The 18,098-nt window shown below is 43.6% G+C and overlaps 1 protein-coding gene across 5 annotated transcripts in view; it reads right to left on the reverse strand.

Annotated features, from left to right (window-relative positions):
* FAM168A (family with sequence similarity 168 member A) overlaps positions 1-18,098 on the reverse strand; it is a 188,231-nt gene that overhangs the window by 104,086 nt on the left and 66,047 nt on the right. For all 5 annotated transcript variants that reach the window (XM_083499985.1, XM_083499983.1, XM_083499982.1 and 2 more), the window contains exon 3: positions 9,708-9,796. In XM_083499985.1, coding sequence (XP_083356111.1) covers positions 9,708-9,777 — 70 coding nt within the window. In that variant the 5' untranslated portion in view covers positions 9,778-9,796. The remainder of the gene's footprint in view (positions 1-9,707; positions 9,797-18,098) is intronic.

Consider the following 18,098-nt stretch of genomic DNA (forward strand, 5'->3'; position numbering starts at 1 on the left):
GTTTTGGCCCAGTTCTCTAATCTGTCAAGGTCGTTTTGAAGTGTGATCCTGTCCTCTGGCGTGTTAGCCACCCCTCCCAGTTTGGTGTCATCTGCAAATTTGATCAGGGTGCCCTTGAGTCCATCATCCAAGTCGTTGATAAAGATGTTGAATAAGACCGGGCCCAAGACAGAGGCTTGACAACCATATGTCAGGAGTGCTCTGATGGTGTTTCCTGCTTGGCAGGGGGTTGGACTCGATGGCCCTTGTGGTCTATTCCAACTCTATGATTCTATGAATCTAGAATACACCACCAACAGGATGCATTCATTCAGTAGTCCAGTTGACTATTAAAAAGTACAAAAACTTCACTACTTTTGGCTGTCCTCATTGGTTCATGCCATCAAACGCTCATGTGAAAATATTTACATTGGTCAGAGCTTTGAAAACACTGGCAACATCTGCACTTGTAGATCTGGCGCTTTTCTGCTGGTGCATTTGGAGAGCGTCACCACACCAATCACCACGCGTCCTTGAGACCATTAAAAATGTACATAAGCTGGCTGTCAAATTGCTGATGAAGAGGGAGCTGGGCAGGGTCCTTACCCTACGGTTTAACTCCCTGATGAAGTTCCTCCCTTTGCTGTGAACGCATATGTAGGATTTTCTCCTTCGTTGTTTCTCCTCTGTTTCTTGTTTCCAGGTTTTCTAACACACCACCTATTATTCAGTTCTAGGTACTTTATACCAGTAAGTGGTTAAAATCACCTCTTCATTCCGTTCCATTTAGCTTAAACAATGCACCTGCTACAACCTCTCATCTTCAGAAAACTGGTTTCATTAGTAGTACCTGACTGCACAGACAGCTGATTCCAGTTTATATAATAGGTCCAATGCGTCACTAAAAATTGTCAGTTTATTTTCATGGTGGTGATTTAGCTATCTCTGCATATTAAAGAGAGGGTTTTAAAGACGACATTTTGAGTTTTATTAATCAGGTTTTTATTGTTCTCAATTTTGGGGGGGTCGTATCATCTTTAAGCGTCCTGTTTTTAATTTGGTATTGTTCAATATGTTTTCTTGAGACACACACACATGTATATATTTCATATATTTCACATTTCTGTATATGTTTCAACAAAAAAGCACTTTGGTAATTTTGTTTCATATGCATTTAGAAGAAGACTATGATAATGTATTAATACTTTGCTGTTCCATGTTATTTGTATGTTTATAGCACATGTGGCTCCCAGGCAGTCACCCATCCAGGCCTGCTTAGCTTCATGGGCCTTCAGACCATAGTCTAGAACAGGCTTCCTCAACCTCAGCCCTCCAGATGTTTAGAGACTACAATTCCCAGCATCCCTGACGACTGGTCCTGCTAGCTAGGGATCATGGGAGTTGTAGGCCAAAAACATCTGGAGGGCTGAGGTTGAGGAAGCCTGGTCTAGAACAGGGGTAGGCAACCTAAGGCCCATGGGCCGGATGCGGCCCAATTGCCTTCTCAATCTCGCCCACGGATGGTCTGGGAATCAGCGTGTTTTTCCATGAGTAGAATGTGTGCTTTTATTTAAAATGCATCTCTGGGTTTTTTGTGGGGCATAGGAATTCGTTCATTACAGTGGTACCTCGGGTTACAGACGCTTCAGGTTACATACGCTTCAGGTTACAGACTCCGCTAACCCAGAAATAGTACCTCGGGTTAAGAACTTTGCTTCAGGATGAGAACAGAAATCGTGCTCCGGCGGTGCGGCAGCAGGGGAGGCTCCATTAGCTAAAGTGGTGCTTCAGGTTAAGAACAGTTTCAGGTTAAGAACAGACCTCCCGAACGAATTAAATACTTAACCCAAGGTACCACTGTATTTTTTCTTTCCAAAATATAGTCCGGACCACCACATGGTCTGAGGGATGGCAGACCGGCCCACGGCTGAAAAAGGTTGCTGACCCCTGGTCTAGAACTTAGGTGTTTGCTCATCCAACCTGGTGCTAGACCACAAGTGTCCTTTTGACTGCATCTTTAATCTTGTTTGCCAAATCCACTGTCTGAGCATGACTATGCCTTCTGCCTCCGGGCCCACATGACCATTGGCTGCAGCCTATAATGAAACCAGGCCCCAAGCCTGACTGGGGTGGGTAGGTGGGAGCTGCTGCTATGGGCATGGCATGTGGATCTGTTTGGTGGTAGCACATACTGCTTTTCCAAGACCTCCTTCCCAGTCCTCTGCCTGCTCTTGCTGCCATTGGTGCTGTTGTGCTCCTCTCCTGCCCCTCGCTAATTTGGATTTTGTCATTCCAAAACGCTGGTTTTTGAGAATTCTGGGGACTTGCTAATGGACAGGAACTGTCACCCGGCCTAGAGTTATGAAAATCCTTGATGCGGCTGATTTTTGTGGACTGTTGCCTTGTCCCAGCACGGACAGCACAGATATTTCTCGTATGAATAAATGGGAGTCTTTTTCATTAAAACGTTGAGCAATCTTTAGGCAACAACAAAAAAAATATAGTTCTGTTCTCTTTTGTAATTCAGATTTAGCTCACCCCATGCAAGAAAAATGGTAGGACATGAAGAGCTTTTGATATATTTTGTGCCTGGGCTTTTCTTCTCCATCCTGAAGTTTTCTGTTTCATGGTTTTTAAAATAAAAGCCACTCTTATGACAACTCTTTGCCTCCTGGGCAGCCAAGGCAAACATCTAAGGACTCTAGTGGTTCAATTGATTCATCAGTGCTCTGTGTATGGGTTCTCACACTGGCAACATCTAAGTTTCCCTGCCTTTTGTGCATTCACTTGCATTCCTGGGGACCTTGTTAAGCATTTCCGTGTTTGAATTTGCCTTCCATTTCCTTTTCAAGCGATTCCATCTCTCCCTGGGACCTCCAGCAGGGCAAATAAAGGTCATTTGAGTACCTGATTAGCTGGAATGCACATTCACTTGGTGCCTCAATTCCATACAATTTTGCTCAAAAGCACTCAGCAGAGCCAGCAGCCTCATTCCTAGACATCTTAGCAGGCTGACTCTCCCACCTATCAAACCTCAACCCTCTTACCTCTCTCAATTCTGCTAGTGAAAACAAAAGATGCTTCAGGTGGATTGCAGCCACTGGAGAGGGGAGGAAATAATAAACCTACAAATAGCTGAAATTAGCAGACATTTGAAGAGGAGCCTTCAACATACCTCTCCTGAATAATCCTTTGTTATCTTCTCTCTCTTAAATCCTGCATTGTCTCCGATTCTGGTGCCAAGGAGCCAGAGTGTGACACTGGTCAGAGACAAACAAAACCACCCGCTGTGGAAATTTGGCCCACGCTTTCTAGAAAGATAATGGGTTGCACAAAGACGGCTTGTGGTTTCCAACAGGCCTTTGGTTGGCCACTGTGTGCAAAGAAGGCTGAACTAGGTAGGCTTTTGGTCTGATCCAACAGGGCTCTGATTATTCACAGGTATCTCACAACATAGATTAGGCTGAGAGATCATGACTGGCTCAAAAGAGGCTCAAATAGTAAGTTCAAGTTCAAGTTTGGCTGGTAGCTGCCCAGATAGGTGGCATATATATAATGCTAATAATAAAAACCACATACTCACTACTACTACTACTACTACTACCACCACTATTACAACTACCATTTCACTACCTAAAGCATGGGTAGGCCCAGGGGCTAGATCCAGCCCAATCGCCTTCTCAGTCCGGCCCGCGGACGGTCTGGGAATTAGCGTGTTTTTACATGAGTAGAATGTGTGTTGTTGTTGTTTAGTCATTTAGTCGTGTCAAACTCTTTGTGACCCCATGGACCAGAGCACGCCAGGCACTCCTGTCTTCCACTGCCTCCCGCAGTTTGGTCAAACGCATGTTGGTAGCTTTGAGAACACTGTCCAACCATCTCATCCTCTGTCGTCCCCTTCTCCTTGTGTCCTCCATCTTTCCCAACATCAGGGTCTTTTCCAGGGAGTCTTCTCTTCTCATGAGGTGGCCACAGTATTGGAGCCTCAGCTTCAGGATCTGTCCTTCCAGTGAGCACTGTCCTTCCAGTGAGGGCTAATTTCCTTCAGAAGAGTAGAATGTGTGCTTTTATTTAAAATGCATCTCTGGGTTATTTGAGGGGCATAGGAATTCGTTCATTTTTCTCCCCAAACTATAGTCCAGCACCCCACAAGGTCTGAGGGACAGTGGACCGGCCCCCTGCTTAAAAAGTTTGCTGACCCCTGACCTAAAGCAAGTGAAATCATCAGTACGTACATATGATCAAGTATCAGGCTGGGATATTTCTTTAAATGCCACACACATTCATTAATGCAATGTAAAGAGAAAAGAACTTCATAATTGCTCAATATGCAAGGCCGGAAAAATCCCAGGTGCGTGAACTCGTAGAAGTTTACTGCTGAGTCTTACTACTTTGAAATATTTATTCAAGCTTCTGCAAGTCGGCCGCATGAAAGATTGATGCTGGCACTGCCTAGACACTAGAATTATTTTTCTAGCCCTGTCAATATACTTTTCCTGTTGAATCAAGGAGACACTTCATCAACAGGGAAAAAATTATGAGTGCATTTATTGGTGAACGCTTTATCCAGCTAAGTTACCTCTGCTGATTTTTCAAAACATCACTATTTAATTACTATCGCCACTCAATGGCAAAGAGAAATAGATCAAATTGCGGCTCTTACTAGAAGAGCTAAATTATATTATGGGATGCCCTGGGGAGCACCTCTGAGTTCATTATGATGAGGTTAGTCCTTTGGCCTGCCACAAATCCATGGCAATAGAATTAGGTAACAGAATGGCTGATACTCCACAGAATATTTGCTGAATGGGAAGAAGAAGACAGTAAACTGGAGCTTTGGGCTCATCCAAATCGGAGTCCAGCAAGAAAGCAAAGAGCTCTCTGCACATACCTAAACTTTTAAATGGTGTTTGTTTCAAATACCTGGATCAGCAAACATGGCATATTCACATAAACTCTCATAAGTGTGTATGTTTGTACGTGTGTGTGTGTGTGTGTGTGTGTGTTTGTTTGTTTGCTTGCTTGCATCAGGTTTTATTTTCTGTAACTGCCCACAATACTTTATCAAAGCATATCCCCCAATTTTTCACTGATTTTTTCACTCCATAATAATAATAATAATAATAATAATAATAATAATAGAAGCAGGATATAGAAAAATACAAAATGGAACCAAATACTAACATAACTAAAAACATTTTGCTATGGCTTCTAAATTAATCCACCTTTATATTCCATAATCTTGGAAAGATTGAGCAAGGAACCCATAGTGTTAGCCAAAGGTACATAATTGTGACATTTGACGGCATCGTAAGACCCCAAGGGTACATACACAGCCCAACAAGACAACGACAGGAATCCACCAACAGCATATGAATCAATATGGCGAACCTGATTCAAAAAAAAACACACACACACCACTCACACATTAAAACAAAGGTCGCCACAGCCAATCACAACAAGCAACCGCACCCTAGGCCAACCCCAATTTCTCTCATCACCAAAAGAACACAAGCAAATAGCAAAGAGAACCTGCACAAACGACACTGACATTGTCTGCAAAGTGAAACTGACCACCGGTCCTGTTAGCTAGGGATGATGGGAATTGTAGTCCCAAACATCTGGAGGGCTGGAGTTTGCCTATGGCTGAGGATACCAGCTTCTCTATCCCTTTTTTGGGGGGGGTGGGGGGGCTTATCTATTTTAAATCCATTCAAATTAGATAGAGCACTAGGGTTTTCAGCAGGTCTATGTCACTGGAACAGTGTTGGTCCTGAAAGTTGAGTAAATGCCTTTTATTTGGACCAACAGCTACTAAAACTGCAGCCTTCCCTTTCAAAAGACAAGGTAGCTCAAATAAAACACTTTGGTGTAATCAATTCATATAGCTCATTTGATTCATCGGATGTTAAGACAGACAGAGCAGTTACCTGTCATTGACATGCAGCCAGAATAAAGCCAAGGCGCTTGACATTTCTGCTAAACTGCAGTCATGCAAAAGGAAGGCAACCACCCATTCCAGTACATAAGGCTCACTCAACATTTCAGCATCGCTCCAGCCATTTTGCTGCATGCTATCTCACAATATAGATTCAGCAGGAATAATAATGCTGAATTTGAAGGAGAAAGCACATCGAAATAAGGAGATTTTTAAAAGGCTATTCAATATACAACTTCAGCCAGAAGAAGATAGTTCATGGAAAACTCTGAACAAAATGTATATTGCATCACTTGAGAGAAAACAAGTATTTGCAAATGCCAGGAGACTGAGTGCTACCTTTGTCAACTACAAATGTGTCTTGTGGCACCTTTGTTAGTCTAAATGCAACAGGGTTATTTGTTATTTTAGCATATAAAGCCCTTTGCTCCTTCAGCAGCCAAGGCCACAGAGAAAACCTCCTATTTTCCTATTTTTCCCTATGAGTTTTAAATGCATCTCTTTCATACAGCTGCCTGCAGAACACATTAGATTATCACAGCCCCATAAGCTTGTCTTCTACGTTTAGGAGGTTAACATATTTTGACACTATTAAACAACATTTATCTTCATGCATATTACAAAGACACACAAAGAATCAAGCTCAGACATGGCATGAATGCTTATACTCAGCCTCTCCTGAACTCTTATTCCCTTATAGCCATTTCCTGATTTTCTGCTGGAACACTCTGTCTGTTCCAATCTATCGTTCTGTTTCCAGATCTTGCGCAGGTTTGCCTCTTATGCAATTCATATGGATCACCAGCCATGACATCATTCCTCCTCAGGTCTCTCTCTCCCCAGGTATCTGCACCTCTTAAGCTGCCCCATTCCGTCACCTTTCTATGCACTAGATGCTCAGCTCATATTTTAGGTCCCTGCATGCCAACTGGCATTGGTCAAAATGCCCATCTTCCTAATTTCCTACTGAGAAGGTTTTTCAGAGACAGTCTCTTGCTACCGGCTGCGGCAGCAGCAATGAAGACACTTCCAAACAAAACAACTAGACTCTGTAGGACACATGGCAGCTTCTTTCAAGATCTACAACATAGTAGTTGTAGACTTACAATGTTGTTGTTGTTGTTTAGTCGTGTCCGACTCTTTGTGACCCCATGGACCAGAGCACGCCAGGCACTCCTGTCTTCCACTGCCTCCCGCAGTTTGGTCAAACTCATGCTGGTAGCTTCGAGAACACTGTCCCACCATCTCGTCCTCTGTCGTCCCCTTCTCCTTGGGCCCTCCATCTTTCCCAACATCAGGGTCTTTTCCAGGGAGTCTTCTCTTCTCATGAGGTGGCCAAAGTATTGGAGCCTCAGCTTCAGGATCTGTCCTTCCAGTGAGCACTCAGGGCTCATTTCCTTCAGAATGGAGAGGTTGGATCTTCTTGCAGTCCATGGGACTCTCAAGAGTCTCCTCCAGCACCATAATTCGAAAGCATCCATTCTTCGGCGATCAGCCTTCTTTATGGTCCAGCTCTCACTTCCATACATCACTACTGGGAAAACCATGGCTTTAACTATACGGACCTTTGTTGGCAAGACTTACAATAGTCTGTTATAATGTGGCAACTGGTGCATCCCAGAACAGCATACCAGAACAGCTGAGCATCACTCCTGTCTGCAAAGTGACAAAAAGCTCTAGGACATATAGATACTGGCCCCATTTTCTATTACAGTGGTACCTTGGGTTCTCGACTTTAATCTGTTCTGGGAATCCGTCTGACTCCCGAAACAGTTCAAAAACCAAGGCGCAGCTTCTGATTGGCTGCAGGAGCTTCCTGCACTTATCGGAAGCCACGTCAGACATTTGGCTTCCGAAAAACGTTCACAAACCGGAACACTTACTTCCAGGTTTGCGGTGCTCAGGAGCCGATTTATTCGACAACTCAGCCATTTGGGAACCAAGGTACCACTGTACCTATTTATGGTATGTGTATGCCATTCCATAACATCAAGTTCTCTGGGTGGCTTACACTAAATAAGTAGATGATAAGTAGATGACAACAACAACAACAACAACAACAACAACAACAACAACAACGACTAAAAAGCTACGTAGAAGATGGAACAAGCTTGTTTTTTCCTGCTCTGGAGGGTAGAACCACTACCAATGGATTCAAGTTACAAAACAGGAGATTCCGAGTAAACACCAGGAATAATTTTCAGACTGTAAGGGCTGTATGACAGCCAAGGGGCTGAGCAGTAAGCTCCCAGCACCACCTTCAGGAAACAGCCATCCAAGTAGGAAGAGAATCACTGCCAAAAACCACCTCCCACACCTAACCTGGACAGCCTATCCAGAAGGATACCGCGGCCAAATGTATCAAAAGGTCTAACACAGGGGTCAGCAGAGGTTTACCTTGCCTGGGCCAGTTCACTCCAGCAGAGATTCCTCCGTGGGCCGGATTGCGGGCGCACATAAGCGCCCATGCCCACGATTTCCAGCGTCTGCGCAGATGCAATTTCTGGCATCTCAGAAGCGAGTTTCCGCGCCGCACCGCTTTAGCGCAGTGGGCGGGGACTCATCGAGCGGGCGGCTCGGTTCGGTTCGGGATCGGCTTGTGGGGTGGTTAAACGACCCCCTGTAGGCCGCTTGTGGCCCATCGGCCTGAGGTTGGCGACCCCTGGTCTAACAGAATCGTCAGGGTCACATATCCCTTATCTTTCTCTCAGCAAACGTCACCCCACAGAACCACCAAGACAGTTTTGCTCCCCAAAACAGGCCTGAATTGGAACCAAAAGGGATTTGGAAAAACAGTTTCTTCCAAGAGTGACTAGTGTTGCCCTGCTACTAAGTCTACTGTTGCTGACAGGGCACAGTAATTGGAAAAGAAAAAGGAAATGTCATATATTCCAAATCTAGCTGCTGATTCATCAATACAGTTGCAGAAAATAAACAACTTCCAATAATTACAGGGAAATTTTATCTGTGTTTTTCACTAAGGAACCCTAATGAGGAAATCTTTATAAAGTTGAGAGGCATGGGCATGCAACTAAAACAAGAAACCATCAGCAATAAATAACTGGATCGGGGCCTCTTTTTTTTTTCATTTTGTATTTTCAGCAGATGTAATTGCTAACATATGATTGAGTTTTGTTGTGCAATATTCACAGGTTACATCAGTGGTAATTCACGGCAAAGTTCATCACTGTAACCTTCAGAGAGTTATTTATGCAGAAGGAAGCAGCCATCAGCCGAGAGAGAAACCACTGGCTTTTTTTAGGCGTGCAGACTGAAGATAAGTGATGAGATCCCATAGGGCAGACATACCAAATGTTAAGCACAAATTGAAGTATCACATCAGAACATGCCTGAGGAGAGAAGTCTTATCAAACAAAAGTTGGTGCGCTGAAGGAAACTCCAGGGGTAACAACAAGATCCCAGAAGAACAACAAAACTTGGTTGCAGCAACGCACTTCTTGGAAGGGTTCAACTTATCTGAATTAACCAGCTGCCTGGTACACACAAAACCTGTATCTGAACTACACCACTTCAAGCTGCCGATAGGTGCTGCTCTCAGGAACAAATGTACAAAGCAAAACACAGACAGACAGAACTTCACAAGGCTAAAACCCAGCTAAGACTTGCCATCCCGGATCTAGCTTTCTACATGCAGAGAGTGGAGGTGGGGGTATTAAAGAGCATTGTTTGATTAGCCCCACCTTCCATCTGAAATGGTACATCCCATAAAAGGGCACATGACCTGCATCTGGAACTAGGCCTCTGAGCATGGGAATATAAACAACCTTACCTGTATAGGCCATGTTCTTAGGGTTTCCATAAGGAGCCCCAGGTTGAACGGGGCTGTAAACTGGATTCATTGTGGAAGACGTGAAAACTCTGAAAGAGAAAGGGGGAAAGTGAATAATGAAAAATATTTCCCACCCTCACATTAGGATGGTAAGGACTATGTTTATGATTCATGACATAGAGCTGCAAAGATAAGTATTTACGAAAAGACAACAGCTTACTCAGATATTCAAGTTTTGGAGCCTTCACTTAATTCTCTTAAATTATTCTCACGGGTGATTTACCTGTCCTCCTAATTACACCAAAAGAATTGCAAGAAATGAGTTTTTCAGTACTGTGATGAAATGGTACTTGGGTGAAATCGGAAATATCAATTCCCCTCTTCCACCAGGGGGAGTCCAAGCCAAAGGACAGATCAAACCCCACAATGTTTGGGCCACAGGTGCATGTTGGACACTGAGTGTAAGATTCATTTCTCAAGAAATAAATCATACCCATATCATAAAGCAACATTCATTACACTATTATTGTTGTGTGGCAGCTGGAGGGCTGGGCTTGAGGTTCTGCTCAGCTGTGATACGCAACTACTATACGTGGGACTGCCTCTGAAGATTGTTTGGAAAGAATCTGGCAAGTGATAAACATGGCTGCAACGTAGACGCAACACACCACGGAAGGGACATAAGCTTTCGAGCAAACGGAATGATCCCCAAATTATAATAATAATTTATTATTTATACCCCGCCCTTCTGGCTGGGTTTCCCCAGCCACTCTGGGTGGCTTCTAATAGAACACTAAAATACAATAACCTATTAAACATTAAAAGCTTCCCTAAATAGGGCTGCCTTCAAATGTCTTCTAAAAGTTTGGTAGTTGTTTTTCTCTTTGACATCTGGTGGGAGGGCATTCCACAGGGCGGGTGCCACCACCAAGAAGGCCCTCTGCCTGGTTCCCTGTAACTTGGCTTCTCGCAGCGAGGGAACCGCCAGAAGGCCCTCGGCACTGGACCTCAGTGTCCGGGCAGGATGGGAGTGGAGACGCTCCTTCAGGTATATTGGCTAACTATGGTTAAAAGAAACAAAATTTAAAAATTCCTTCCAGAAGCCCCTTAGAGACCAATTAAGTTTGTTATTGGTATGAGCTTTTGTGTGCATGCACACTTCTTCAGATATTTATATTATTATTATTTTTTATTTCGTTTCGACTACGGCAGACCAACACGGCTACCTACCTGTAACTAGAACTATGATTAAAAGGTCAGAACAGGTATCTATGCCACCCTGAGCTTGGGGAGGGGCAGAGAGAGAAGGTACAAGTAGAACAAATAATCAAATCACATAAAGATGCAGATTTCCATATACATTTAAACTAACTATCCAGGGAGCATCCTGAGTGGAGCTTTGGGCTCTGCTCTATAGTTCAAGCCTTGGCAGCACTGAGGAAGCGCCAAGGTCTGATGGCCTACTTGTGTTAAATGTCTGGCTGGATGCAGCTCAGCTCTTCATAACAAAAAACTAGCTTCAAATTTATCTCTCTGTTGCCAGACCAACATATGAACTAAAATATTATTTCTGGCTGGCACACCAACAGTATGTTCCGTACTATCCGAAATGTCGCAGCTGCAGGCAGAGAACTGCCTTTAACAAAAATTAATAACCCTTTTGCCCATCATCTTACTAATAAAGATGATTAAAAGGAGCCAGGATCTTTTTTTCTCTCTGGCTTTTATTTAGAGAAAAGCAAGGAACCTGGGAATTTGTGTCTAGGACTGACAGTTAAGCAACTACTCAGTTAATTATCTTAATGAAGCACATTCTTAGCTCTGATTAGTGGAGGGAAAAATCAGTCATTAAGCTTTATTAGGCAAACCATTTGTCTCCACAGCTACCTAGACAATTTTAAACATCATACCCATCACGTTTGCACCACTTCTGGATTGCCTTTAAAAGGAAAAGGGGGGAAAAAGATGCCTACTTCATAAAATAATCATTCATACATACAACAATGTGGACATTTATGAGCGATGAGCAATTTGTTAGATCATTAGTTCTTTTCCTTTTTATTTCCAGATAGTAAACAAGTCAAATGTTAAGCCGAGCAACAATTGGCTTGACAATTAGTGCTTAATTAATTAGCTTTCCTGCCACTTCTAAGTTAGCATTGTATTAGCGGCTCTCTAAAAGAGGGAGAAGATGGAGGCTATAAAAAAGCAAAGGACTTGGGGGTGGAGAGGATGGCCAGGAAAGAGACTCCAACAGTCCAAATCAATGAATATTTGCAAAAGCCTCCCCTCGCAACTGGAAGAATGTGTGTTCCCTGTCTGTGAGTCTCATCCGCCACACAACGTTGCCGCCGAAGATTTACATGTCACACATGCCAAGTTTATGGTCCTCTCAGCCTTTGCAGCTTGGCACTCTTGCCTGTCTGCAGTATTTTTTTGCTACTGTATTTATAGAGCCATTAAGTTTACACCATAATATATGTATGCACTGTGGCCGTTACTTTTGCCGCAGGGACCATAAGTCTCAATTTCCTGACTGGTGTGAATTTAAAATTCTCCACCACAGTGCTTCGCAGATAGAATCTTTTAATGCTGGAGATAAGAGTCTTTTGATTTAAAAAGGAATAACTTCAAAGAGCAATATCATGGATACTTCAATGCTACAAATGCAATGCTAAAGTAATTTAACAGTCACGCCCCCTCCTCCCAAAATTGACAGTTAAGAAACTCCTATCCACCCACAATTACAATTCCCCCAAATTTCTTGATGAGATTTCAGGACAGCTAAAACTTGCATAAAGTACAAAGTGCCATTGTCATTGGTCTGCATGGTGATCCTCCAGGCCTCAGCTCATGGGCTCATAAAATCTACCATAATACATAGATTTGGCAAGGTTAACGGCAGTCTTAAGAGGACAATCAGACAAACAATTAATAAAAGAATGGGACTATGTTAAAGAGCATATGAAAAAACATTGTTCTGGAATTAACATATCAGTATGTAATAAATGAAGTTTGCAAGGTGTCAAGGGAATGAAGAAATGGTTATAAAAGGTCTAAAGCTAGAAATAACACACACACATATATATATATAACACAACAATTAAGATAAAATGAAAAGTTGAAGTCGCAAAAGAATGGAAGGGAGTCAAAGTGTATGCGTGTTTGCTTACGTTTGTGTGGTTGTTGTTCTTTTTTTTCTTTGATTTTTTGATTAATGTATTATTTTGTTTATATTTTATGTTGCAATTTTGCACTGAAAATAAAGTATTTTTTTAAAAACTGCCATAATAGAGACAGTGAACCAAGTCTGAGAATTATGAACACCCAGCAATTCCAGCAAGCGGCTACGAGGCTGGAGAGGGGTTTATCACACCATCAAGGTACAATGACAGGCAACACAGCAGGGATGTCCTCTTGCTGCAAGCCTCACCAGGTAATATTTACAAGTACTATGCCATCAGACCACTTATTTGCTGTGCTGGCCAGGATGCGTGAAGACCTGGAGACATACCTCAGCTACTGTATTCAAACTCATCTCCATTTGGTTCCAGAACTGATCTATTGGAATCCATTGCAACCTGAGAGGCAGGACTGCCAGACTGCAGAACAGTGGCTTTCCACTGTTCCCATTCAAAGTACCGTATTTTTCGCTCTATAAGACGCACCAGACCACAAGACGCACCTAGTTTTTGGAGGGGGAAAACAAGGAAAAAAAATATTCTGAATCTCAGAAGCCGGAACAGCAAGAGGGATCACTGCATAGTGAAAGCAGCAATCCCTCTTGCTGTTCTGGCTTCTGGGATAGCTGTGCAGCCTGTATTCACTCCATAAGACGCACACACATTTCCCCTTACTTTTTAGGAGGGAAAAAGTGAGTCTTATAGAGCACAAAATACGGTAGTCATCATAAGAATTGGAGCTTGAGTTCACTTGTTCTACTCCTCCCTTCACCCAGCCCCCCCGCTTTTCACCCAGTCACCCAGCAGCTGCATGTGGAGGAGTGGAGATGCGAACCCGGTTCCCCAGATTACGAATCTACCGCTCTTAAGCACTACACCACACTGGCTCTCGGGTCAGGAATGAGCAAGGAATAGATTTGGATCTCCTAGTGCAGTGCTCTCCAACCTTGGACTACAACTCCCATCATTCATGAGCTGGCTAGGGATGATGAGAGTTGTAGTCCATCAACGTCTGGGGACCCAAGTTTGAAGATCACCTTGCTGTAGACCACTTGGTGATTTGCAGTAGGTGGTTAAAGTAGGGGTGACTAACCTTTTTGGGGCTAAGGACTACATTGACTCCAAGATCAACCCTTCTGGGGGCTGTGTGGTCAAAGTGGGCATAGCCAAAATGTAAAAGTGGGTGTGGCCATTTTGGGGTGGACTTAGAAGATTAAAAAAATAAGATGGCATTTTTGGAGTTGGGAGATTGAGAGCTCGAAAAGCGGGGGGGCTGGGTGAAGGGAGGAGTAGAACAAGTGAACTCAAGTGAACAATAGTGCGCTTCAAAGGCTGCACGTGATAAAATGGAAGCTTTGCTCAGCAATCACCAGGAGCTGCAGACGGGAGATCCGGGAGCATCCGTAAGGCGGTAAGAGAGGTTCAGTTGCCTCTCCGCTTTTAGACCACTTGGGAAAAGTTACAAGGGAGTGTGGCATAGCTGATTCTCACAGCCTTACACCAGGGTTGTGCAAAGAAGAAAATAAATGCTGTTCCTTCTCTTTCACAATCCACCAGGACGATTTCCTACTCTTGCACAACTCTGGTTCATTTCAGTGGGGAGACTCCAGGCCAAACCATGCTCCATCGGTTAAATCTGTCTTCAATTTTGCTGTGCACCATACTGAAATTGAAATTGTAATACTTTATTGTCACTTGTACAACTTGTATACAGTGAGATTACACGAGCACCCCCACTCAGCTCTCTTAGTCTTAATTCCCCTCGTTTACTGATACACACACACCAAACGCGAAAGTCAATTGCCCTGTTGTTATCTTTTCACTCAGCAGCCTAACAGCCCACGGATAGAAGCTGTTCTTTACCCTGTTGGTGCGACTAATGTTTCTATATCTTCCACCCAAGGGCAGGAGATCAAGAAAGTGCCGTCCAGGGTGTGAATCATCCCTGAGAATTTTCCTCACTCTCCTGAGGCAATGTTCTTCCACTATTTCATCCAGCGGATTCACGGGACAGCCCATAATATCTTGTGCTGTATTCCCCACCCTCTGTAGGCACTTCCTATCAGCTGATGTCAAACCAGGGTACCACACTGTGTTGCAGTAAGAAAGGACACTTTCTATTGTGGACCGGTAGAAGGAGATCATCAAATACTGCTCCAAATCCACCATTTGAGGTTGGTCGCTTCACTGCACTACAAAATCTGGAGAAGTGTGAAATTCAAAGGATAATTATGTTTTGGGATTTGGGGATCAGGCCTGTTCACGTCAGAATTCCTCAAGCATCCCTGGCTGGTGTCTCCTGCATGTCCAAGCTATCAACCAGAGGCCGATCTTACAAACAACCCTGAACATTGGAGGCCCCCCCCAAAAAAAATGAAGTGCCAGGGTCCAAGCCCTAAGAGGGAACCCACAGTCTGATGATGTGGGGCTTAGCTAAGTACCGTATTTTTCGTTCTATTAAAATTAAGGGGAAATGTGTGTGCGTCCTATAGAGCAAATGCAGGCTGCGCCACTAAGCCCAAAGCCAGAACAGGAAGACGGAGCACTGCGGAGGGCTCCGTCTCGCTGCTCTAGCTTGGGGACGGCTGCACACAAACCTCTCCAGGGCAGCGGGGTGCCTTCACCTCGCTGTCCTGCAGAAGCTAGCAAGGCTGTTCCCAAGCCAGAACAGCGAGACGGAGGGCTCCGTCTCACTGCTCCAGCTTGGGGACGGCTGCGCGCAAACCTCTGCAGGGCAGCAGGGCGCTGCGCTCCAAAGGCTTCAGGGATCTTTGAGGCTGGGGGGGGGGAGCAGCGCTTCCCCCCCACCGCCAGCCCCACAAGCTCTGGTGAATGTACCTTGAACGCACCTTGTTTTAGAGGGGGAGAACAAGAGAAAAAAAATTTTCCCTGTTCTCCCCCTCCTATGGTCCGGTGCGTCCAATGGAGCGAAAAATACGGTATATAAGAACACAGGCAAGATGAGAGCCTTGGAGCTATCCAAGGTCCTGTAGCCTCTGAATGACCAACAGCCATCTTCTGTTGGATCTCATACCACTTGGTCCTCCGGCTTAAACTGGACCCCATTTTTTGCATGGAATCACAGCTGTGCAGCCAAACACCCATCACTCCACACTTTAGTTTTACAAAGCGTCCGAGTTGTAAAGAGGTAACAAAAAAAAAACCCCCACAACAGCCTAAGTATAATTTTGTAAAATTCCAATTAGGGTAAGTTATGCGCAGATAAAGCAGTTCGAAGACCCTTTATTTCAGCAGGCATTTAAAACGTTAAAACATCCCATTTTATTGCTTCCACTTTTTAAATGTGTAACATCTTTTACCCTTGCCGCTGTTGAGTTGTTGCTTTGTTTTTAAGTGTTAGCCACATTTTATGTTCCCTGTTATTGCTTTCAGAAATGGACTGCTAGTCGCATTTGAACTTTTTATTGATTTATATTATATAATTTCCTGATTATGCTATATACCATACCAGGTACTTTTCAGACTATATATAAATAAAGTATTATTAGTGATATATTTTTGTTTGACAGGGCCCATTTCTAATAGAAATTAGAAGTACTGTATAGGAAGAATTATTAACTGCATTAGAGAGTTTTCCATCTCTAGATTTCATAATTAAAAGCAAATTACATGCTGATTGGGTATTTATAATTACACACTAGTCCAAGTTGGAGCCTATTTTGTCACACAGATACAATGGATGGAAGTAGTGTCTATGGGATGGTCAGTTCAGCAATCCTGCATCCTATTCCAAGGATTTAGGAGACGTAACGTTACATTCCACAAACATAAAATATACAATGCCTCTCCTGAAGGTTTGGTCGCTAAATATGCATCAGAAGATGGGAAGACAATGAAGTAAAGCACAGAGAAACAAACCCCTTTCTCTACCCTTTCCCACAACATTCAAGCCTGAAAATAGTCTACTCTGTCCCTCTTCACACAAGAGAACTGTGAAGTAGCTATCACTAAGCAGAATATTAGATCTGGAAGATCTGGGTTCAAATCCTGATTCAGCCACAAAGCTCTCTAAGTTGGCTTTGGACAAGTCACCATTACTCAGGCCACCCACACATCATAGCATAGCCTGGTAAAGCACTCCCTTATTTCCACAGCTGGCCTTTCTAGAGAGTCTGGAGGCTGGCAGATTCATTTTGCAACTCTAAAACAGATGGCCCTTTCCAAGCATCTTAAAAAAATATAATGTACTTCTCCCTAGATTATTAAATGTTTCCTGCCCCATGAGCTGCCTGTGTGACATTTTCACCTTCTACTATGCCAGCGGTTCTCAACCTGTGGGTCCCCAGATGTTGTTGGACTACAACTCCCATCATCCCTGAGCTCTGGCCTTGCTAGCTAGGGGTGATGGGAGTTGTAGTTCAACAACATCTGGGGACCCACAGGTTGAGAAAGGATGCACTATGCAATCCCCGCGGTTACTCTTGCCTACCTTCTTCCTCTTCCTCACCCACAACCCCACCTGCCGCTATGACCCAACATGAGACTAGAACGAGAATCCATCCTCTAACTAAGAGTTCTTGGTTCCATTTAAAATTTTGTACTTGTGTATGTACTTTGGGAGAAAAAAGAGGATGGTAATGTGTTTCTTCTTCAAGATCTGAAAGACTCATGAATAAGACTTGACACCTTTATCCACACAGGTTTCACTGCATTTTTACTACTTAGCACAAAGCTAATGCTCTCACAGTAAAACAGGGAGATGGTTTGCTTCAGTACTTAATGTAAGAGTTAAGTTTCAAATCATGTTATTCCTTCTCTTGTCAAATTCCACTGGAACAGTTCTGGATTGTCTATCAGCTTCGCACCCCAAACACCGCACTTCCAATGATGCTTTTCAGAACCCCTGGAATCATGTTGTATAGTCTTGTGAGACTGCAGGTCTTATATATAAGGGGCAGGATGCAGATCTACACAGAGAGAGGCACATGACTTGAGGCCAGAAGAGTGGATCAAATAATCTTAAAGGGTTCAGAAGCTTCCCCAGTCAATGAACACACCCACACCCACACACACCTTAAACATTATTTTTTTAAGGAAAGGTGAGATTGGAGGAATATTTTCTTGCCACAGGTGGTGAAACAAACAGCTATTTACAAGCCTTATAAAAACGTAACGTCTGTTGGAACACTCCTAACAAGGCATTGTCTGAAATTTGAAGAGAGCTGATCTGCCTCGTAGTCAAACGATA

This window comes from Podarcis liolepis (assembly GCF_965112155.1).
Source record: "Podarcis liolepis genome assembly, chromosome: 4".
Lineage (NCBI taxonomy): Eukaryota > Metazoa > Chordata > Lepidosauria > Squamata > Lacertidae > Podarcis > Podarcis liolepis.